Source organism: Rana temporaria, chromosome 2 (genome assembly GCF_905171775.1).
Source record: "Rana temporaria chromosome 2, aRanTem1.1, whole genome shotgun sequence".
NCBI classification, from domain to species: domain Eukaryota; kingdom Metazoa; phylum Chordata; class Amphibia; order Anura; family Ranidae; genus Rana; species Rana temporaria.
This window is the reverse complement of record NC_053490.1, coordinates 259,216,588-259,239,524: the sequence shown is the minus strand read 5'-3', so window position 1 is coordinate 259,239,524 and position 22,937 is coordinate 259,216,588. Positions and strand designations below refer to the sequence as shown.

The following is a 22,937-nucleotide window of genomic DNA, read 5'->3' as shown; positions in this document are numbered from 1 at the left end:
CAGATCTCATCCCTACCCCCCCCCCTCAATCACCTCTACAACAGAGGTGAGGGGGGGGTAGGGATGAGATTGTGGTGGCGTTGGGGAGGGATCAGCAAGAGACAGAGGTGGTGGGAGAGGATGCCACCCCCCTCAACACCACCGCTGCCAATGAGGCCACCCCCCCCCTCAACACCACCGCTGCAACTGATCCCACCCCCCTCACCATCACAGCTGCCACTGATCCAACTGCCCCTCAACACTACCCCCGCCACAAAAATACATTCATTGATGAAAAATATTGTATGGAAAAACCAAGCAAACAGGACCACACCTTTCTTGTTTGTGGTAAAGTACTTTGAGTCTGTCATGGTTGCACACTTCTTTTATGAACCTGCAGGAAGAAAAAAAACAAAAGATAAATTACTGTACAAGACATAAAATGGTCAGAATTACGTACACAATACGTATACAATACTGAAAGTGCATGGCCTGACCACATCTTAACCACTTCCATACCAGGCACTTACGCACCTTCCCGCCAATTTTCAGCTTTCAGCACTGTCGCACTTTGAATGGCAATTGCGCGGTCATGCTACACTGTACCCAAACAAAATTGGCGTCCTTTTTTCCCCACAAATAGAGCTTTCTTTTGGTGGTATTTGATCACCTCTGCGATTTTTTTTTTTGCGCAACAACTAAAAAAAGACTGAGCATTTTGAAAAAAAATTACCTTTTTATTTTTTTCTGTTAATTGTTTTGTAAATAAGTAAGTTTTCTCTTTTAATTACGGGCACTGATATGGCAGCACTGATGAGATGGCACTGATGGACATCAATGAGGTAGTACTGACGGGCACAGATAAGGTGGCACTGATTGGCGGCACTGATGGGCACACATAGGCGGCACTGATGAGCACTCATAGGCGGCACAGATGGGCACTCATAGGCGGCACAGATGGGCACTCATAGGCGGCACAGATGGGCACTCATAGGCGGCACAGATGGGCACTCATAGGCGGCACAGATGGGCACTCATAGGCGGCACAGATGGGTGGCACTGATGGATACTTATGGGTGGCACAGATGGATACTTATGGGTGGCACAGATGGGCACTGATAGGTGGGCACTGGGCATGGATGGGCACTGTGGGGTGGCACTGATGGACACTGTGGGGTGGCACTGATTTACCTATGTTGCCAGTCAGTGCCCATTTGTGGGCACTGATTGGCATCTTTTTTATTTTTGAATGCTTTTTTTTTTTTTTTTTTACCTTGGAATGTCTTATTTCCAAAAAGGGGTCATTTGGGGGTATTTGTACTTTTCTGGCATGTTAGGGTCTCAAGAAATGAGATAGGCCGTCAGTACTTCAGGTGTGATCAATTTTCAGATATTGGCACCATAGCTTGTGGACGTTATAACTTTCACAAAGTCTAAATAATATACACAAATTTGTACTTTTGTTTACCAAAGATATGTAGCAGTATAAATGTTGGCCAAAATGTATGAAATACATTTTCTACATTTTATAACAGAAATTAGAAAAATTCATTTTTTTTTCAGTCTTTTTTCTTTTATAACGCAAAAAAAAAAAACCCCCAATGGTGATTAAATACCACCAAAAGAAAGCTCTATTTGTGTGAAAAAAAGGACAAAAATTTCATATAGGTACAGTGTTGTATGACTGAGTAATTGTCATTCAAATTGCGAGAGCACCGAAAGCTGAAAAATTTATCTGGTTAGGAAGGGGGTTTAAGTGCCCAGTGGTCAAGTGGTTAATATTACTTTAAAGTGTCACTAAACCCAGGACCCTGCATTCACTATATCTGATCTCCTACAGTACACAGAACATGGAAGTGCAGTTATTTTAGTAAATATAAACTAAAAAAAAATTTTTTTCATCAGTGGTATATAGCAGTCTTGTGACATCAACTAGTGTCCAGCAGAGCACTGGTTAAAGCTTAAAGGAGGAGTTTTCATCATCTAATGATTGTCCTATGAGACTGCATGACCTCTGACCCTGTATCTGAACAGTGCTGATTGGCCCTGTGCTGATCACATGCACTTTCCCAAGAAAAACAAACTCTCTAGCAATAAACACCACACTGAGCATGTGCAGCTTGCCCCCAAGGCTTTGTTCTATCAGGAGATGGTTTGAGGACAGTGGAGGATCAGAGAAGACAGGATCAAACAGCCTATTTACACAATCCAGAGAATTAACCCCTTAGGTTCCACAGTGAGTATAACAAGCATGCTTTACTGTGTATACAGACTGATTTTACTGTTGTGGGTTTAGTAACACTTTAAGTGTATGAAGCTTAAAAAAATCTTTTTGATCCTCCAACCCTTTTGTTTCCTCCCAAACAGTAAATGATGGACTATATGATCATATGTAAAATCGTTCTGTGTGAGGTCACCATAACATGTATGGTGACCCTTCAACCTACTACCAGCACAATTATTTTCTTCATAATGAAAACAATTATTTGTGGATTACACCGTCCATCTAAAGCCTCATACACACGATTGGACTTCCATCTGACTTTTCCGTGGATTTTGACCCGAATGGGGGTTGGGGGGTTGGCTGTGAACTTGTTCTGCATACACACGCAGAACATTTTCTGCCAACTTTTACCAAACCACATGGTTTTTCAGCTCTTTACCGCCACCCTTTGGGCAACTTCTGCTATTGTTGACTGATGTTTAACATTGATTCTGAGCAATGTGTGTTTGTACTTTGGACTTTAGTCCGATAGACTTGTGTACACGATCGGATTATCCTCCATCGGACATTTGCTGTCAAAGTTTGAGAGCATGCACAGCGAACATTTGTCCGATGAAAAAGCGAAAACAATTGTCTGACGGAGCATACACACGGTCGGATTGGCTGATCAAACACGTCCGTCGGACCGTTGTTGTAAAAAAGTCTGATTGTGTGTATGGGCCTTAATACAATGAGTTTCTAGAATGGTGGACATACACACTTCAATAAATGGGCAATAGATCCTTCCTTCCCTGATAGGTACAATTGATCTATAGTGGACAACCCGATCCATATACAACACATGGGGAATGCAGATTTTGCTCAATAATTGGAATATATGACTGCAAGTTTCTACCAAGCGTTCTTATAATCTGACTGACATACAATCAAATGCATGAACAAAGCATCTCAGTTATGCCAGTTGATGCAACATGATCTATATCAGGGGTAATTAGATAAGTTTACAGAGGTCCGGTTGCTAAAGTTTCTTCCAGCAGAGGTCCAAATCTCTCTTTAATAAAATGTAAAAGTAGGCCAATCCAGGGTGGATAAAAATCAATGATTAAAAAAACATAATAATAATAATGTACGTGATAGATAGATCGATATATATATTATATATATATATATATATATATATATATATATATATATATATATAGTATAGTATAGTATAGTATATATTTTTTATTTTAAAAAAAATCAGATTTTTATCAAAAAAAATTAACAAAATGTTTTTGGAGTAAAAATCTATCTAAAGATAGTTTTCTATTTGCGATACATTAATAGTTTATGCAGCATGAAATGGAGCTTGGTTCTGTAGCATAAGGCTCGCAGCGCCTGTTAGCGGGCATCCCTCACCTCGTTGCATCACCAGCCTCCCATTAAAGTGATTGAAACGGTCGGTGAGTCAACAGCGGGTCAAAGGAGGAGCCGCTGTGGGACAGATATGACAGTTGTTCTTTCAAAATAATGATTTAAATTGAGTTGATTTAAATCAAGCCTTTTTTCTAGTGATTTAGATCGACTATATTTAAATCACATCCACCCTGGGTCAATTACATCTCAAGTAAAAGAAAATGGAACCCCCCTTACATCAGGTGTCTCCCATCTGAGGGCCCCCTTACATCAGGTGTCCCCCATATCAGTGCCCCCTTACATCAGGTGTCCCCCATCCGAGTGCCCACTAACATCAGGGGTCCCCCTTGCATCAGGCGTCCCCCATCTGAGTGCCCCTTACATCAGGTGTCCCCCATCTGAGTGCTCACTAACATCAGGGGTCCCCCATATCAGTGCCCCCTTACATCAGGTGTCCCCCATATCAGTGCCCCCTTACATCAGGTGTCCCCTTACATCAGGTGTCCCCCATATCAGTACCCCCTTACATCAGGTGTCCCTCATCTGAGTGCCCCCTTACATCAGGTATCCCTCATCTGAGTGTCACCTTACATCAGGTGTCCCCCATATCAGTGCCCCCTTACATCAGGTGTCCCCTTACATCAGGTGTCCCTCATATCAGTACCCCCTTACATCAGGTGTCCCCCATATCAGTGCCCCCTTACATCAGGTGTCCCCCATCTGAGTGCCCCCTTGCATCAGGTGTCCCCCATCTGAGTGCCCCCTTGCATCAGGTGTCCCCCATCTGAGTGCCCCCTTGCATCAGGTGTCCCCCATCTGAGTGCCCCCTTACATAAGGTGTCCCCCATATCAGTGCCCCCTTACATAAGGTGTCCCTCATCTGAGTGTCCCCTTACATCAGGTGTCTCCATCTGAGTGCCCCCTAACATCAGGTGTCCCCCATATCAGTGCCCCCTTACATCAGGTGTCCCCCATATCAGTGCCCCCTTACATCAGGTGTCCCCCATATCAGTGCCCCCTTACATCAGGTGTCCCCCATCTGAGTGCCCCCCTAACATCAGGTGTCTCCATCTGAGTGCCCCCTAACATCAGGTGTCCCCCATCTGAGTGTCCCCCTTCTTAGAACCTGGGAGAAGCGGCTGCAGGGGGCAGGGCACACATGTGACATCATTGGTTGTTATGACACTGGCAGACCTAGAAACCAATGACTGAAGCTTGGTGAAGATCCAGCACAGTAGAATGGCTGTCTGTCAGTCCGGATCCAGACCTTGGTCCGCCATCTAGTGACAGCTGATCTATATTTTCCATTCTGGACGATTGGCTTAGTTTGAATGAATCTGATTAAAAAAAAAAAGAAGAGGTCTAAACTGGTTCAGAAGGTTGTTCAAGGTTCTGTTTGAATTGCACACTGATCAGATCAAATCAAAGTGTGTATGGCCACCATTAGATACACCAATGTGAACCATCCATATAAAGGATGAATATAATATTATACCATATAATGATATCCCATTTACAGACAGAATCAGGAAGCCATGACTGCTGAGTGTATAGGACTAATCTGGGAATCGCTGAGCAGAGTATAGGAGTGTCCAGCCAGCACATCTGCCTCCTGCTGCACTAAGCAGGACACATCTGGGATGACACCCGGGCTGCAGCTCCCCGTTCCAGTGGAGAAGAAGACATACTGGGCTCCTATCACCCTCCTCCTACTCACCTCCTGGGACAGCACCGAATTACAGTCGGGATGGCACTGGCAGCCGGAAGAAGACAAACCCCTGGAGCAGAGAACGGACTGCACAGACAGCGATTCCGGAAACAGCGAGCACCTCACCCAATGCACCCACCTGCGTTCCAAATACCGGATATACGTCTCAATATTGCGTTCCAAGGTGCAGTGTCATATTCTGCTCCCTATCGCAGAATGCTGCGGAAGTCACGTGGAGGCCAACTGCGCATGCGCAATGCGTTCCAACGGCAAATGCGATGCGTTCCAGGGGATTTACGACACTACCCTTCAGTGAACCCATCACACTTTGTCACACAGAGGGGGGGGGGAGATAAAGAGACATGCAGATATAATGATACAGAGAGCAGAGATAAAGAGACATGCAGATACAGATATAATGATACAGAGAGCGGAGATAAAGAGACATGCAGATACAGATAGTTGGCCCGCCACGTGACTTCCGCAGCATTCTGCGATAGGGAGCAGACTGAGACTACACTGGGAAAGAATGCAATGCGGTGTGATCTGCATTGCATTACATTCAGTGGAGCACAGGGGGATGTCTCATTAAAGAGAATCTGTCACCAAAATATCATCAGATAGGGGACTTTGTCACCTATGTGATGGAAGGAAAGAGTAAAAAAAAAATTCCGTTGTAAAAATGGAGTTACACCCAAGCACATAAGGCTAAAAAAAAGCTTTGTTAAAAATAAAACTGGCTCCTAACTTTGAGGCCGGGTTGACACCTATGCCAATTGAATGCGCATTTCCCCGCATTCAATTCGCATAGCAGGAGAATGTGACTGGCTCCCTATGGAGCCGGTTCACATATCTCCGCAGCGGGTCCGGTTGCCGTGTGCCGGAAAAACGTGTGCTTTTTAGTTTCGCTTTCAGCCCAAAATTCGTGAAATCGGACCTGAACTTGCGGCGGCAGTGTGAACCTGACCTAACAGGCTGATAGATTCAAACTAAAGCCCTGGTATAGAGCAGGGGTATCCAAACTGCAGCCTGGAGTCTGGCCCTTTGCTTGCTTTTTCCTGGTCCTTGGAAAACCATTTATGCCACTGATATGAGACTCTATTCTGCCCACTGACACCAACAATGGGACCTCATTCCTGCTACTGACACCAACAATGGGGAGCTATTTTTTTATGGGCGCTAACAACAGGGGAACTATTCCTCCCCCTAATACCAAAGATGGGGCACTGTTTACTCCCACTAATGGCAGATAATATTTCTCTTCCCCCATCTGCGTATCTCCGAATGCTTCTATACTGATGCGACTATAGTGAGATAACATAAAATCTATGGGGCCAAGTCGCACTGAGAGTCCCACAAAAATAGTGCAGGAACTATTTTTTTTTTTTTTTTGCTGCGAATTGTCACAACAATTAGGACGGCACCCATTAAAATAAATTTTCATTTATTGACTTTCTGTGTTGCGCTAGGTTGCGCTAGTGTGAACCGAACCTAACACTATGTGCCCTCCCTCCCTACCCATCACCCCCTGGTCTTCACTGTACTTACCTCTGGGAATGCTGAGCTGTCGGTACTGTCAGAGCTTCTCCTGTGGTCTGGGGTTTTAAAATTTCTGCTCTTCTCCTTCGTCTCTGTGCAGAGTTTCTGAGATGGATCATAGTATTTCACTGTGCAGGTACTGAGCATCAGAATATCTTTAGTCTGTCCTGGAAGCACTGCACAGAGAAGAGGGAGATCCCCAGACCACTGGACTAGCTCCGTGGGCACTGACAGCTTTATAATGAATCCTGTAGATGTCTCTGGATCTAACAGGGGATTTATGGGTGCCCGGGTGATGCTGGGAGCATGGCGGTGCCCAGGCTTGCATATTAGTGGTGAAAGTCACAGGGAAGCTTTGTGTTTGTCTACTAACAAGGCCAGATTTATACTTTTACCCCACTTCCCAAGACAACTGTTTTGTGTCACTCTTCTAATTCCTCCTCAGTATACAGTGCCTTGAAAAAGTATTCATACCCCTTGACATTTTCCACATTTTGTCATGTTACAACCAAAAACATAAATGTATTTTATTGGAATTTTCTGTGATAGACCAACAGAACGTGGCCCATGAATGTGAAGTGGAAGGATAAATAGTTTTCAAAATTTCTTACAAATAAATATCTGAAAAGTGTGACATGTATTTGTATTCAGCCCCCCTTACTCTGATACCCATAACTAAAATCTAGTGAAACCAATTGCCTTCAAAAGTCAGATGTTCTGTGAAGCCCTCAGAAGTTTGTTGGAGAACCTTAGTGAACAAACAGCATCATGAAGGGATAAAGTTGTGGAGAACTTTAAAGCAGGGTTAGGTTATAAAAAAAAATATTCTAAGCTTTAAACATTTCACGGAACACTGTTCAATCCATCATCATAAAATGGAAAGTGTATGGCACAGCTGCAAACCTACCAATACATGGCCGCCCTTGTAAACTGACAGGCCGGGCAAGGAGAGCATTATTCAGAGAAGCAGCCTAAGGCCCATGGTAACTCTGGAGGAGCTGCAGAGATTTACAGATCAGGTGAGAGAATTGGTCCACAGGACAACTATTAGTTGTGCACTCCACAAATCTGGCCTTTATGGAAGAGTGGCAAGAAGAAAGCCATTGTTGAAAGAAATACATAAAAAGACCTGTTTGAGAAGCCATGTGGGGGACACAGCAAACATGTGGAAGAAGGTGCTCTGGTCAGATGAGACCAAAATTTAACTTTTTGGCCTAAAAGCAAAACGCTATGTGTGGCGAAAAATAACACTGCACATCACCCTGAAAACACCATCCCCACAGTGAAACATGGTGGTGGCAACATCATGTTGTGGTGATGTTTTTCTTCAGCAGGGACAGGGAAGCTGGTCAAAGTTGATGGGAAGATAGATGGAGCCAAATACCGGGCAGTCTTGGAAGAAAACCTGTTAGAGTCTGCAAAAGACTTGAGACTGGGGTGGAGGTTCACCTTCCAGCAGGACAACAACTCTAAACATACAGCCAGAGCTGCAATGGAATAATTTAGAACAACGCATATTTATGTGTTACAATGGCCCAGTCAAGGTCCAGACCTAAATCCAATTGAGAATCTGTGGAAATACTTGAAAATTGCTGTTCACAGATGCTCTCTATCCAATCTGACAGAGCTTGAGATATTTTGCAAAGAAGAATGGTAAAAAATGTCACTTTCTAGATGTGCAAAGCTGGTAGAGACATCCCCAAAAAGACTTTCAGCTGTAATTGCAGTGAAAGGCGGTTCTACAAAGTATTGACTATTGACAAATGCACCGCATGCCACACTTTAAACACTCATTATTTGTAAACAAAATTGAAAACCCATTTATAATTTTCCTTCCACTTCACAATTATGTGCCACTTTGTGTTGGTTTATCAGCTAAAATCCCAATAAAATACATTTACGTTTTTGGTTGTAATATGACAAAATTTGGAAAATTTCAAGGGGTATCACAGCACCTCATCTGCATAGCAATGCAAATCGCTGCTGGTTGGTTGGTCCAGATTGTGACCTGCTGCCGTAAAACTACGGTGGGTGGTCGGCGGTCGGCAAACGGTTAAATTAACCAAACCCATTTTAATTTTTTTAATTTTTTTTTTGAAAATCCAAAAATTCGGAAATTCAAAAATAAGAATGACAATTTGAAAATCTGAAATAATAACTAGCTAATAATAACTATTTTCTAACTATTTAAATTATAGATATTGGAATTTTCTTTCATATTTGGCTGTTGTTGAACGTAACAAAGTTACAAATTATGCTAAATAATGAATTCCGCTTCTAAACCAATGGAACGTAACAAATATTAATAAATCATAATAATAATAACTTTTTATTATTATTAATTCATTGCGTTCCATTTGTTTAGATGCGGCATTCTTTTTTTTCTGGTCATTCATAACTTCAGATACATTTGTATTCGTTACGTTCACTAACAGCCAAATTTGAAAGGAAATTCCAATACTTATGATTTATTAGTTATTATTAGTAATTTAGATTTTATTTCAGATTTTAGTTTTTACGAATCCTCAGATTTTTTTTATTTCCGGATTTCCAAAGTTTCCAATGACCCAATAAACTAAAAAAAAAAACCCTGAAAACAAAGACATTTTTGTTGGCAGTGCACATACTAATTGTAGCAATTGTATAATTGCATGTGCTGGGCTGGCTGGGCCTGCTTACTGACACATAGAACATTGCTCTTGTGTGCAGGCGTGAGCAGCCCAGCACAAGATGTCAGTAACACAAGTGGCCCCTGCCATCTGAGGAAACAACTAAGAATCTGCAGAAGGAGGATTCAGTTTGGAACAGCGAGAGGTGCTTGGGACAGCAAATCTTCTACTGATAAAGAAAAATAAATCCCCAGCTACCAGCTAACATTGGTTGCTTCAGAGGATATTTGTACTTATTGCATGAGGTTCAAAAACTGTAAACCTGCAAAAATTGCACCAGCGTAGTAATTCCTATCCACACAAGCCTTGCCCAGTATGCTGTTCATTTTGCACTGACAATTTATGCCGTGTCATAAGGGGAAAACAAACTTTTATAGTAGGTACATAGTCGCCTCTATGTCCCCTCTGGGTTGTTGTGCAATTTCTAAGATTGCCAGTAGGTGTCGCCACAGCTTTGGGCTTACATTGGAAGGAGTCAGGAAAATAAAAAGGCATCCATTTGGGTTATAAAGAACAAGAAGTGTAGAGTGCAGATAATTGTCCCTCTAATGGGATAGTAAGGGCTTTGGAAGCATGTAATGGGCTACTATGGGTCTTCCCATCTGGGGCAAGCCAGAACTATTTCCCCAGAGGGCGCAGTACCTCAGGGGAGCGGGACTTCTTTAAAATATTCTCTTTTGTGGACATGAAAGCTAAGAAAACAGAAGGAAAAGTTTATGATTCTAAAAATGGTTGAAATCTCTGGGTAAAATGAGTGTTGGACTGGCTCTTATTTCATTTTGGTGAGCCTGCAGCTGGGGAGAAGACTGTGAGACCGGGTCAGGTAGGAAGCAGGTGGTAACCTTGTTTAATAGAGTCGGCCTGTCTGGTGGTGGGGGAGAAGGGTCTCACTGCAGTGCCACAGACCCCTGTGATACCTGTGGGACACTCCTGTACACTAGGCCTTGGAACCTATGGGCCGCTGTGTGTTTGTACACACAGATGTTTTCTGATGCAGCCTAATGTTGGAGGAGTAGTGAACCAAAGTGGTAGTTTTATTACAGGGTCTTGGAAGCTCCATAACTGAAATTGTACAGTAGGCCACGTGGCAGAAACTGGCTTAACAACCTTCCACAAGGGGGTGCTACAAGCTCTCCCAAAAATATTTTGATTGCAATCTCATTATGCCAATTGCTGTTATGTTGTATAGGGTTAGTCTGTAATATTTTACAGGGAAATATCTGAGGCTGTGAAATATGCTCACTATCATTGCAGATCCCATCTGCTGAAAATGCTAGTTGCCTGACAGCCATACTAATCTAGTGGGTTCAGTGCTTTCTGAATTGCCTACCTAGATCACTTCTGTGGATTAATTGCAGTGACAGTACTCTTGACCTCTCTTGCCGCATGCTTGTTTTGTGTAAGTCCAAAGCTGTGGGGACACCTAGAAAGTATAAAAGGAAGAGACAGCCATGCATACAGTATTATCAGCAATGGCAGCTTCTGCATTCTTCTCCTTTTTAAGTTTGTACGATAAAAAAAATATGCATCAAATCTGTTACAAAATTATAGTCCTGTATGCTTTAAAAATAATATTTTGAGTCACTGAATTGGAAAAAGTGTGCAGATGGTAAAGTCAGAATTTGTTTATCTGCATATTTGCTCTGCTTCGTGACTCAAACAATGAAGCATAACAGCCAGGCAACTAGCATTTTCAGAATTAGGTCAGCCTACGCCATTAATTTGAATTGGATCTATGTATTATTCACTTGAAATTGGTACTTTTTAATTGATTAACTCATGTTGTGCGTTAGGATGATGGTATGCACTTGTGGATGTTTTGTGTGATTTCCATACCATATTTCTAATAGCAGTGCAGAAAAAAAAAATAACGGTATGTGGTGCATAGGCAAAGTTAGTGGAAGATATGCCCTAGCAATTGCAAACAGTCAAATCATTTAAAATTATGAAGACCTCACTTGGTTATTTGGAACAAAGGAGATTCGAAAAGGGAAATAGTAAGAGTAGGGTTACCAGCCCCGGCAAGGAGGGCAGTCCCCAGGCTTCGTTGGTGCATTAATATATATTAAATCCACAAATATTATATCAGAATATCATTTTTTTATGGTCTAAAAAGTGCCATTCGCATTCTTGTTAGTATGATGACAACATGTGTTGTGTTGATACTGTGTGATAACATTTTGTTGTTGATGTCTCCCTTTCTTGGGTTGTTGTGACATTACTGTAGGACTCTTAATCCAGGGATGCCTAGTTATTTTGCATGCTGTGCCATTTTAGCTAGGTAAAAATTCTGGCATTTTCTTTTTTCTGAAATACTGATCTGACACAATTATGCAGATAAGTTCTGACGACCCTTGCTGCATGCTTGTTCCAGATGTATGATGCGGAAAGTGTTCACGCCAGAGACAGCCAGGCAATTGGCATTTTTACAGAGAGGTGAGCAGTGGCAGCCTCTGTATTTTTTTGATGAGTTTCCAAGAAATAATTGCATCCAACAACCGGTAGTTCAAACTTTTGAAACATTGTTTCAATTTATAGGCCTGGCTTCATACAAAAACCCAACATGTTTCAAAAGCTCACATTTCTAATACATGAAAATAGTCAGCTATCCCTGTAATAACCGTAATTTTCTGGTTCAATATTGTGCTGCTCTAGTGACCTAACCTGTTTTTTTTTTTTTTAGGACTGTGAGGATCCCAATCCCCTTATTCGGGCCTTGGCTGTGCGTACAATGGGTTGCATTCGCGTTGATAAGATCACGGAGTATCTCTGTGAGCCTTTGCGTAAGTGCCTGAAGGATGAAGACCCCTATGTGCGTAAGACAGCAGCAGTGTGTGTTGCCAAACTTCATGACATCAATGCACAAATGGTGGAGGATCAGGGCTTCCTGGATTCCCTGCGTGATCTCATAGCAGACTCCAATCCCATGGTAAGGACGGCGACTGATTGTTTTACATTTTTTATGCCATAAAGGCTAATCTCTCCTGAGACTCTTCCATAAAACCTTTGTATTCTGAATTACTGATTTCCTGTTGACAAAAAAAAGTTGACTAAGCCCGGGTTTACATTGATGCGATTTTTCATGCCAAATCGTTGGCAATTGCCAGCATCCGAATCGCATTTGCAGCACCACACCAATTTCCAAAAGTAGTTCCTGTACTACATTTGGTGATTTCGGGGTGCGATTTCCATTGACATCGGTGCAGAAACCAGCACAGATGTCTCTGAAATCGCCCCTGAAGTCGGAACTGACATGCGGGAATGAAATCCTGCAAGTTCAGCTGAACAATTTCATTCCAACAGTCAGTGTGAACATGGGCTAAATCCTTTTCTCTCCTGTTATGCAAGTAGTGTTGTTTTTTTTTCTTACAGCCTTTTAAAAAAAAATATATATATTTTTTTTAATTTACACTTCAGTGGAGTACGTTATAATGCATTTTTAGTAAATTGGGCCATGGCATGTAATTAGTACAATGCTCAGGGAGCTTGGAATCCCGCTGAAAAGTGTGATGTGATTTGCTGAGAGCTCTATTACTTTAAAGGCCCGTCCGTACACATGATCAGAAAATCGTATGGAAAATAACGCTTTTGTATCGATCGTACGATAATCTGATCATTAGTACAGAGCTTTCGAGAGCCGACCATGACTGTTCATCTGATATTATCTGATCGGACATGCCAGATCGTATGATTTTCGTTTAATCAGGATAGTTGTCGTTTAAAAAGGAATACAAATACACTACAACACATTACATTACTTACAAGTTTTTATTCTGTCGTACGAGAATTTTCAGAATTTTAGTAAACTCTTAATTTTTGAGATTAGCCTGCAAAATAGGATAATCATTAATCCAATAATCTCACTGTGTGTACCAAGAATTAGAGACAAACACTACATAGAACTCTGAGGCCCCGTACACACGTCCGAGGAACTCGACGTGCCAAACACATCGAGTTCCTCGGCGAGTTTTATTGTAGTTAGACTGCTGGGACTTGTAGTTCTCCATCTTCTCCTGGGGCTCATGGAGAAGATGGAGATTGGAGAACTACAAGTCCCAGCAGGTTATACATACAATAAGGCTCTGAGGTGGATGGGTGTGGATGGCATGCACCTGAGCCCAGGAGAAGATGGGGAACTACAAGTCCCAGCAGGTTATAATATAAGGCTCCTAGGTGGATGGGTGTCTTATATTATAACCTGCTGGGACTTGTAGTTCCCCATCTTCTCCTGGGCTCAGGTGCATGCCATCCACACCCATCCACCTCAGAGCCTTATTGTATGTATAACCTGCTGGGACTTGTAGTTCTCCATCTTTTCCTGGGGCTCAGGTGCATGCAATCCACCATCTATGGGACTACAAGTCCCAGCAGTGAGAAAAACTGGACAAAGATGGTGGATTGCATGCACCTGAGCCCCAGGAGACGATGGAGAACTACAAGTCCCAGCAGGTTATAATATAAAGCTCCGAGGTGGATGGATGACTGGACAGTGACACAGTGGGGACAATTGGCACAGCGGCATGAATGGGCACAGTGGCGACAATTAAAGGGCACATTGGTGACAATTGACACAGTGGCTGTGTTTGATGGCATGGCACAGTGGCTGCGTTTGATGGCATGGCACAGTGGCTGCATTTGATGGCATGGCACAGTGGTGACAATTGATGGCACAGTGACCACAATTGATGGCATGGCACAGTGGCTGCATTTGATGGCATGGCACAGTGGCTGCGTTTGATGGCATGGTACAGTGGCTGCATTTGATGGCATGGCACAGTGGCTGCATTTGATGGCATGGCACAGTGGTGACAATTGATGGCACAGTCACCACAATTGATGGCATGGCACAGTGGTGACAATTGATGGCACAGTGACCACAATTGATGGCATGGCACAGTGGTGACAATTGATGGCACAGTGACCACAATTGATGGCATGGCACAGTGGCTGCATTTGATGGCATGGCACAGTGGCTGCGTTTGATTAGATGGCACAGTGGTGACAATTGATGGCACAGTGGCTGCGTTTGATGGCATGGCACAGTGACTACGTTTGATGGCATGGCACAGTGGCTGCGTTTGATGGCATGGCACAGTGGCTGCGTTTGATGGCATGGCACAGTGGTGCGAATTGATGGCACAGTGACTGCGTTTGATGGCATGGCACAGTGGTGCAAATTGATGGAACAGTGGCTGCATTTGATGGGCACAGTAAGGCTGCGATTTTTTATTTCTTTGTTTGCGCCCCCCCAAAAATGTTGAGCACCAGCCGCCACTGGGTCAGAGACTGCAGAAACACTACAGGACATGGTCAGAGACTGCAGACATACTACAGGAGACGGTCAGAGACTGCAGACATACTACAGGAGATGGTCAGAGACTGCAGACACACTACTGGAGATGGCCAGAGACTGCAGACACACTACAGGAGATGGCCAGAGACTGCGGACATGTTACAGGAAATGGTCAAAGACTGCAGATATACTACAGGAGATGTTCAGAGACTGCAGACATAGTAACATAGTAATATAGTACAGGAGAGGTTCAGAGACTGCAGACATAGTAACATAGTAATATAGTACAGGAGAGGTTCAGAGACTGCAGACACACTACAGGAAACGGTCAGAGACTGCAGACATACTATAGGTAGGAACTTTTTTTCCCAGAGAATAAGTGCAGGACATTAACCACACCACCACTGCCTAACAGTGGGAGAGTCTTAATGGTGCATTGTTAAATACTAGTGGTGCATTCTGCACAGAGTGCAGCTTTCATGAGTGTACTGTGTACAGAGTGCAAAGATCAGGAGTACCCTAAGTACAGAGTATAACGTTTAGGAGAGTGCTAGGTACATAGTTCAGAGTGCACTTCATACAAAGTGAAGAGCTCAAGAGTGTTCAGGAGTGCACTGCGTACACCGTGCAGACGTCAGAGGTGTGCTACGTACAGAGTGCAAAGATTAGGAGTGTGCTATACACAAAGAGAAAAGATTAAGATTCTACTACTTACAGAGTGCAAAGTTCAGGACAGCGCTAGGTACAGAATACAGGGTTCAGTAGTGCACTATATAGAGTGAGGAGCTCAAGAGTGCACAGAGTTTAGGAGTGCGCTACACAGAGTGAGCAGAGTTCAGAAGTACACTGCGTAGAGAGTGCACTGCGGAGTTCATGGTTGTGCTACGTACAGCTTGCAGGGCTCAAGAATGCATGTCTCAAAGGACAGTTTACAACCCCCCTTCCACTAAGAGCTCTTCTCTCACCCCCAAATCCTCTCTTCAGAAGATCGGCTACAACTTACAGTGGGAGTGCAATGTTAGGTGGGGATAGTGCAAAGACTGGATATAGGCAATGATATTGGTGCCAAGTTAATGGGGCATTGGTGTTAAATGGGGGGTTGGCAATGTGCTCATATCTAACTTGGGGGAGAGTTGTAACATTGGTGTTAAATAGGGTTGCCACCTTTTCTTCAAGCCAAACCCGAACCCTTTAGCGGCACACGTCATTTTTTTTTTTTTTTAGATCAGCAGTCAGAGGCCCCCATTAGCTCAGAGTCCCCTTATATCAGTGCCCCCTCGCCCCATTTATACCTCTATTAGAGATAGACCCCCCCCCCCCTTATAGCATCCCATTCTGTTGTATTGTCTATGCCTTACCGGCAGCAAGGACGGTCACTAAAGCTTCTGTGTGAGTGGTAACCGGCCAGAGTTTGGGAGGGAACTGGCTAAGTGTGTCTGAACCGTCCGGAGTTAGGGGATGGAGCTGAATGGGAGGTGGAGCGTCTCTAAGAAAATCCTGTGTGCACGCACAGCGGCAAAAGTGTCATTTTTGCTAGGACACCGGCAGACCTAGCAACCAATGACAGGCTGGCTGGGGGCGGGGGGACAGACACCCCACGGGGGAGAAGGCAGAGGGAGAGAGTGCACAGCAGAGGAAGCTGCGGCCAGAAGGAATATTTACTGAATTCAAGGATAACCCCTACTGAGTTCCCGCACTGGCTCCATCCTGAGGACAGATACCTGACGGCAGTGCCGGGACAAGGTCATCCAGTGCACCGGGCAAAGATGACAAAATGCACCCACAGGTCACATCTCGGTCTCAGTGTGGCTCCCGCTGGAAATGAAGGCAGCTTCTCTGTCTTCCCCCTCTCCAGTCATATATATCACATGACAAGAAGTCAGTCTGCCCTCGCTCCCCAGTGGCACTGCGCTGAGACTGAGGTGTGTTTTGAGCAGGCGTCCTCTTTCTTCTGTCCACAATAGGTATATGTAGGCAATATGTTGCCTCCTCATCACCGGTTTTAAACCCCCCAAAGCTACACTACAACTGTGTGCATTGCATGCCGTTGCGGGGAGGTTTCAGTGTGGCCCCATTCACAAGTGAGGCCCGGAGCAACTGGAAGTCAGTGTAGGGCCGGCCATGACAGGGTTAACAGAAACCCTAGTAGCTGTGGGGGGAGGAGCAGAGGAGGGGAGGAGAGATCACAGATATCTCTTACCCTCAGTTTCCCGGGCAGTGGCAGCGTGGGGGAGCGAAGTTGCTGTTGTGTCTGCTCAGCCTGCAGTGAATTCGCTGGCCCCAGGTAGGAACGGCGTCGGTTATGGCAGCTATTGAGGCTTTATTCACGCGACTGAGGGCGGAGGCGGCCATCCGGGGGGAGGACTGGCTGCAGCAGCAGCTGGGAATGCTCATCCCACAGGACGGAGGGGACACTGAGCACATGGCGTCGGGGCCTGGCCGCATCCAAGACGGACAAGCAGCGTCGGGGCCGGAACACACAGGTGCGGTGCGGGGGGAACGCTCGGTCCGGGGGGCAGCGCGGGCACACGGGGACTCAGTGCAGGCCGCATCGGGGCCGGATCACACAGGCGCAGGACCAGCGCCGTCGGGGCCTAATCGCACAGGCCGGGGGGCCTCGCGGACGCGCTCGTCCCGCCCCCCCCCGACGGTATTCACCTAGTCTATCCCGGGACGGCAGAGGGGAGACAGCGGACATAGCAGGGCCCCATCAGGCCCCCCCGCGAAGCGTGCAGCTGGTACCGTTTCGGAGGGCCCAGCCGGGGGCACCAGGAGTAGTGTGGGTGCGAGGGGGGGGACGGCCAGGGGGCTCAGATGCGGCGGCCTTGCCCGCCCGGCGTGTGGATCAATCAGTGACGGGCCCGGTGGTGGGGTCTCGACGAGTGGGATCGCAGGCCACGGTGGCTAGCCCCCCCGCTTCCGCGGCTAGCCACTTGCAGGGGATGGAGAGCGTCGGCAGCAGCAGGGTTACGCCTGGCAGGAAAGCTTCGGCTAAATCGGTGCACGGGTCCAGGGCCCGCAGGGGGAGTGAGTCCGGCCCTGGGCCTTCGGCCTCCGGGACCGTGCCGCCCGGTGGGTCATCATCAGAGGAAGAGGATCGGTCGGAGGGAGAGCGGTCGGGATCGGAGGACGAGGTCTTGCCCAGGACGGTACCAGCAACGAGGGATGCGAGACGTTCGGCTGATGGGATTGCTTCCACGCAGCCCGGTAAGTCCATTTACACTGATGTTTCTGATGTGCAATGTGTTGATGTGGTTGAGAGGAATGTGGTTATTGCACCGGCGTCCCAGGTTACGGATGCTCGGGTGGGGATTGCTGGAGGTGATGTGGGTTTGCAGAGATTTCTGTCGGGGTTGGAGGCGCTGGTTAGTCAGCTTAAAGGGGGTGACAGACCACCCGCAAGCCCGGCGGCGGCTTGGGGGCTGGTCGGGGGAGCTACGGGGGTGGCGGCGGTGGCGGCTGCCACTACGCCGTTGGTGGTAGCTGGAAAGGAGGCAAGTGGGGGCGGCTTGGGGGCCGGGGCATCGGTGCAGCCGGAGGTTACCGCCGAGTCGGCGGGGGCCGCTTCTAAGAAACGGGATTTGGTACGGTTAGCGGATGAGGCCAAAGGACAGGTTTACACCTGTTACGATGCGCCGCTGGGGTCGCATCTGAAACAGGAGGTACGGGAAAAGATCTGGAAGAGCGAGTACGTGGAGATATTCGCGCTGTTACCGCTGGAAAAATTCAATTTGGACATGGTAAAACCAGAGGATTCTAAGAAGGAAGATGAGGAGAAGAGGAGGTACAGGCTAATACCTCGCACGTTTGCAAACTGGTCGCAGGCGTATTCCATTTTGGCCAGTGTGATTGGCGAGAAGAACCCTGAGCACTGCTCGGCACTCTTCAGTTACCAGGAGGCGATCAGTGAGGCCTACAGGTGCTATGGGGGCACAGGTTGGCTTAGATATGACGAACAGTTCAGACAACGTCGGGCGATCAGGCCGGAAATTCGGTGGGACGCCAAGGACATCAGCCTTTGGATGCGGCTTATAACGGCTCCGAGGTCGTCGGCGCCGTTTTTTCAGGGGGGGGGGGGGCGGCGGAGCCTCTTCCCTGGGACAGTCGGCCGGAAAGAAAAAGGGGGTTTGTTGGCAGTTCAACGAGGGTAGCTGCAAGTTTGGGGGGTCGTGCCGATACAAGCATGAGTGCTCCGGGTGTGGGGGTAATCACCCCTCTTCCCGCTGCTTCAAGCAGGGCAAGGGACGTCCCGGGGATTCTTCAGGTAAGAGGGAGCACCCCGGTGATGGTGAGAAGAATTTATCGGTAGGTATCCGGACAGAGCGGCGGCTCAGCTCCTGGAGGAAGGTTTTACTGTTGGGTTCCGTATTCCTTGTAGCTTGACGGTGGTTCCACCGCTGTCCAAGAATTTGCGTTCGGCTCTCCAGCACCCGGAAGTAGTTTCTGAGAAACTGCGGAAGGAGGTGGGGCTGGGCCGCATGGGGGGCCCGTTTGAAGTCCCCCTTTGGAGGGGCTGGTGGTATCACCGTTGGGGGTGGTACCGAAGAAGGAACCAAACAAGTTCAGACTCATTCACCACCTCTCATTTCCGAAAGGGGGGTCGGTCAATGATGCGATTGATGCGGGTGATTGTTCGGTGTGCTACACATCGTTTGACGCGGCGGTGGGATGGGTCAGGAAGTACGGCCGGGGGACGTTGATGGCCAAGTCGGACATCGAGGCGGCCTTCCGGCTGTTGCCGGTGCACCCGGACAGCTTCAGGTTGTTGGGGTGTCACTGGGAAGGGGAGTTCTATGTGGACAAATGTCTGCCCATGGGCTGCTCGGTATCCTGTGCGTTGTTCGAACAATTCAGTTCCTTTTTGGAATGGGTGGTGCGAGACGTGGCGGGAGTGAATTCAGTCATCCACTATCTGGATGACTTTCTCTGCATTGGCCCGGGGGGGGTCACGGATTTGTGCGGTTTTGTTATCTACGCTAGAACACATAGCGGAACGTTTTGGGGTGCCTTTGGCGCCCGAAAAGACGGAAGGTCCTAGGTCTGTCATTCAGTTCCTGGGCATAGTCATACACGCCGAGAAGATGGAATGCCGTTTGCCGCAGGATAAGCTAGAAGGCCTCAAGGCGGAGGTCAGGGGCATGATTGGAGTGCATAAGGTGCAGCTGCGGGCTTTGCAGTCGTTGTTGGGTAAGCTAAATTTTGCCTGCAGGATCATCCCGATGGGGAGGGTTTTTTGTCGACGGCTGTCGGCTAGCACTGCGGGTGTTAGGTTGCCCAATCACTATGTGCGGCTCATGAAGGAGCATAGGGAGGACCTGCGGGTATGGCACTCTTTTCTAGAGGGTTTTAACGGCAGGGCCTTATGGATGTCTGGCCCGGTCAGCAATTTTGACCTGGAGCTGTATACGGATGCGGCCGGGGGTGCGGGCTTTGGTGCCTTCTTTCAGGGTCAGTGGAGCGCTGGCTCTTGGCCGCAGTCTTGGGTGACCGCGGGCTTTACAAAGAATTTGGTACTGCTGGAGCTGTTTCCAGTGGTGCTGTCGGTTGAGTTATGGGGCACGTCTTTCCGGGATCGGAAGGTGCGCTTCCATGGGGATAACTTGGGGGTCGTGCAGGTGATCAATCGAGTTACCGCGTCTTCTCCCCCGGTGATTCGTCTCCTGAGACACTTGGTGCTGCGCTGTATGCAGCTGAATGTGTTTGTGTATGCGGTGCACTTGCCAGGTGTGGACAATGTCGTGGCTGACGCTTTGTCTCGGTTTCAGTGGGACAGGTTCCGGGAGCTGGTGCCGGAGGCAGAGGAACGGGGGGGTCCCTTGTCCGGAGTGGCTGTGGCAGATTCCATTGGAACAATCTCCACCTGGATTAGGAAATCGTTGAGTGAGGGTACTTGGGCGGCCTATGAGAAGGTATGGTCGGAGTGGAGCGATTTGGTGAGGGAATCGGAGGTGCACCTTTCGGGACCGGAGGTGAGGACACTGGTTCTGTATTTTTTGTCTAGAAACATGGAAGCGGGAGGGTCGCCGTCGGCGTTGGATAAGAAATTGGCCGGGTTGGCATTTCTGTTCAAATGGCAAGGGTGGCCGGATCTTACAAAGGACTTCTGGGTGCGACAAGCTCTGAAAGGGTACAGGAAACAGGGGCGGCGACCTGACGCTCGCCGCCCGGTGTCTTTTGAAGTTTTGAGAGGAATCCTGGCTAAAGTGGGGGCAATATGTTCATCCAGGTTTGAAGTTACATTGTTCCGCGCGGCATTCGCGCTGGCATTTTTTGGGGCCTTTAGGGTGGGCGAGCTGGTGAGCCCGTCGAAATTGGTCCAGGGGGGCATGGGAGTCTCGGATGTCGGTTGGACCCCGGAGGGGGTCACGTTGTGGCTCAGAAGGTCCAAAACGGGTGGCAAGGGAAGGGCGGTTCACGTGTTCCCAATTGAAGGGTCGGAGTTGTGCCCGGTCGGGCTGGTAAGGGACTACCTGGACATCCGTCCGGGGGTGGGGGGCGCCTTTTTGGTACACGAAAATGGGTCCCCGATGTCACGATATCAGTTTGTGGCAGTGTTTAGGAAGTGCCTGGGGGCATTGGGCCTGGTGGCAAAGGAGTTCTCGGCTCATTCCTTTAGGATCGGGGCAGCTACGGAGGCGACAAGGAATGGACTGGGTGAAGAGGCAATAAAGAGGATAGGGCGTTGGGAATCCAGGCGTTTTCGATTATATGTTAGGCCGCAGCTGGTGGCTAGTTTGGGTTGAGGGTCTGGGGAGTTGGTTTTGAGTTAAGGGGCAAAGGGGTGACAGTGATTACTCAAAAGCGGGTTATCTCTATGTGGGTATGTTGGTGACGTGTTTTTTGTTTACTGTTTTTCAGGTACTGGACCGCTTTTGGTCTGGATAATGGGCCACTCCTATGTGGTTCGGGGGGCCAGACGGGTGGACGATCGCCCGACCGGTCGCCAGCTGGGAATATCGAGACAAGAGGCGAGTGTAAGGTGGTTGGGGGTCCCCGGGATGTTATGGAGCAAGGTGGTGCCGGAGGTGCACAAATTTGCACGGCTGGACAGGCCACCGGAGGTTCTGGTTATTCACGCCGGGGGGAATGATCTTGGAGTGAGATCGATGATGGAGATAGCACGGGACATTAAATTTGACTTTCAGCGGATCCGGATGTCCTTTCCGGATACGATAGTGGTGTGGTCAGACATGGTGGCCAGGTCAACATGGAGGATGGCCAGGTCGGTAGAGGGGGTGAATCGGGCGCGCAGGAAGATAAACAGAAATGTGGGGCGGTTTGTGCTCAGGAACGGGGGGCTAGTGGTTCGGCACCCCGAATTGGAAGTGGACACATGGAGATACCTCAGGAGTGATGGTGTTCACCTCACGGACGTGGGGATTGATATGTGGGTGTTGCGTTTAGAGGAGGGGGTACAGCAAGCGTTGAGGGTGTGGAGGTGCTCCCATAGGTAAGGGGTTACCTTTGGGTGCTGGTGGCGGGTGTTTTTGGACTTTGCAGGAGAAGATATTACCCCAAAGATGGACGCCAGTACCCAGCGGTGGGAGGGGTCCTGAAGGGGTTTCTAGTTGCCAGTCTACTAATGTAGCTGGAAGGTTGGTGAATGGGGGCACTGCGGTCAATGGTCGTCTTTGAGCCAGCTTCGGCTTGAGGCCTATGACCAGAGGTTAGGACACCGCAGTGCCAAAAAAGTGTTACATAGTTACAAAGTTTAAAGGTTAACGAGTTAATGATTAATGGGTCCTGCAAAGTCCAGCACCATGTTAGAGAGGTTATTATCTCAGGAAATAAGTGTTTTTTCTCTATGTGTTATTGGTTTTTGTTATTGGTTATTTATGATTATTTAAAGAGTATTTAAAGTAAAGGAGGCTGCTACGGCCAGTTTTTACTCCAACATTAAGTAGTGGTCTCATTATTTATTAAAGGTTAAGTGGGGGGTATTAACTGTAAAGGGGCTTTAGCGGTCAGGGTGAATTCTGGTATACCATAGTCAAGTGAGGCCCGGAGCAACTGGAAGTCAGTGTAGGGCCGGCCATGACAGGGTTAACAGAAACCCTAGTAGCTGTGGGGGGAGGAGCAGAGGAGGGGAGGAGAGATCACAGATATCTCTTACCCTCAGTTTCCCGG

General features: G+C 47.3%; 1 protein-coding gene across 2 annotated transcripts in view; it reads right to left on the bottom strand.

Moving 5' to 3' along the window:
- The window catches only part of LOC120926690 (AP-1 complex subunit beta-1), a 191,531-nt gene extending 186,063 nt beyond the window's left edge, over nucleotides 1-5,468 (bottom strand). For both annotated transcript variants that reach the window (XM_040336836.1, XM_040336837.1), the window contains exons 1-2: nucleotides 5,319-5,468; nucleotides 314-373 (exon numbers count right to left, since the gene is read on the bottom strand). In XM_040336836.1, the coding sequence (XP_040192770.1) occupies nucleotides 314-350 (37 nt within the window). In that variant the 5' untranslated portion in view covers nucleotides 351-373; nucleotides 5,319-5,468. The remainder of the gene's footprint in view (nucleotides 1-313; nucleotides 374-5,318) is intronic.
- Between the last annotated feature and the right edge of the window lie 17,469 nt (nucleotides 5,469-22,937).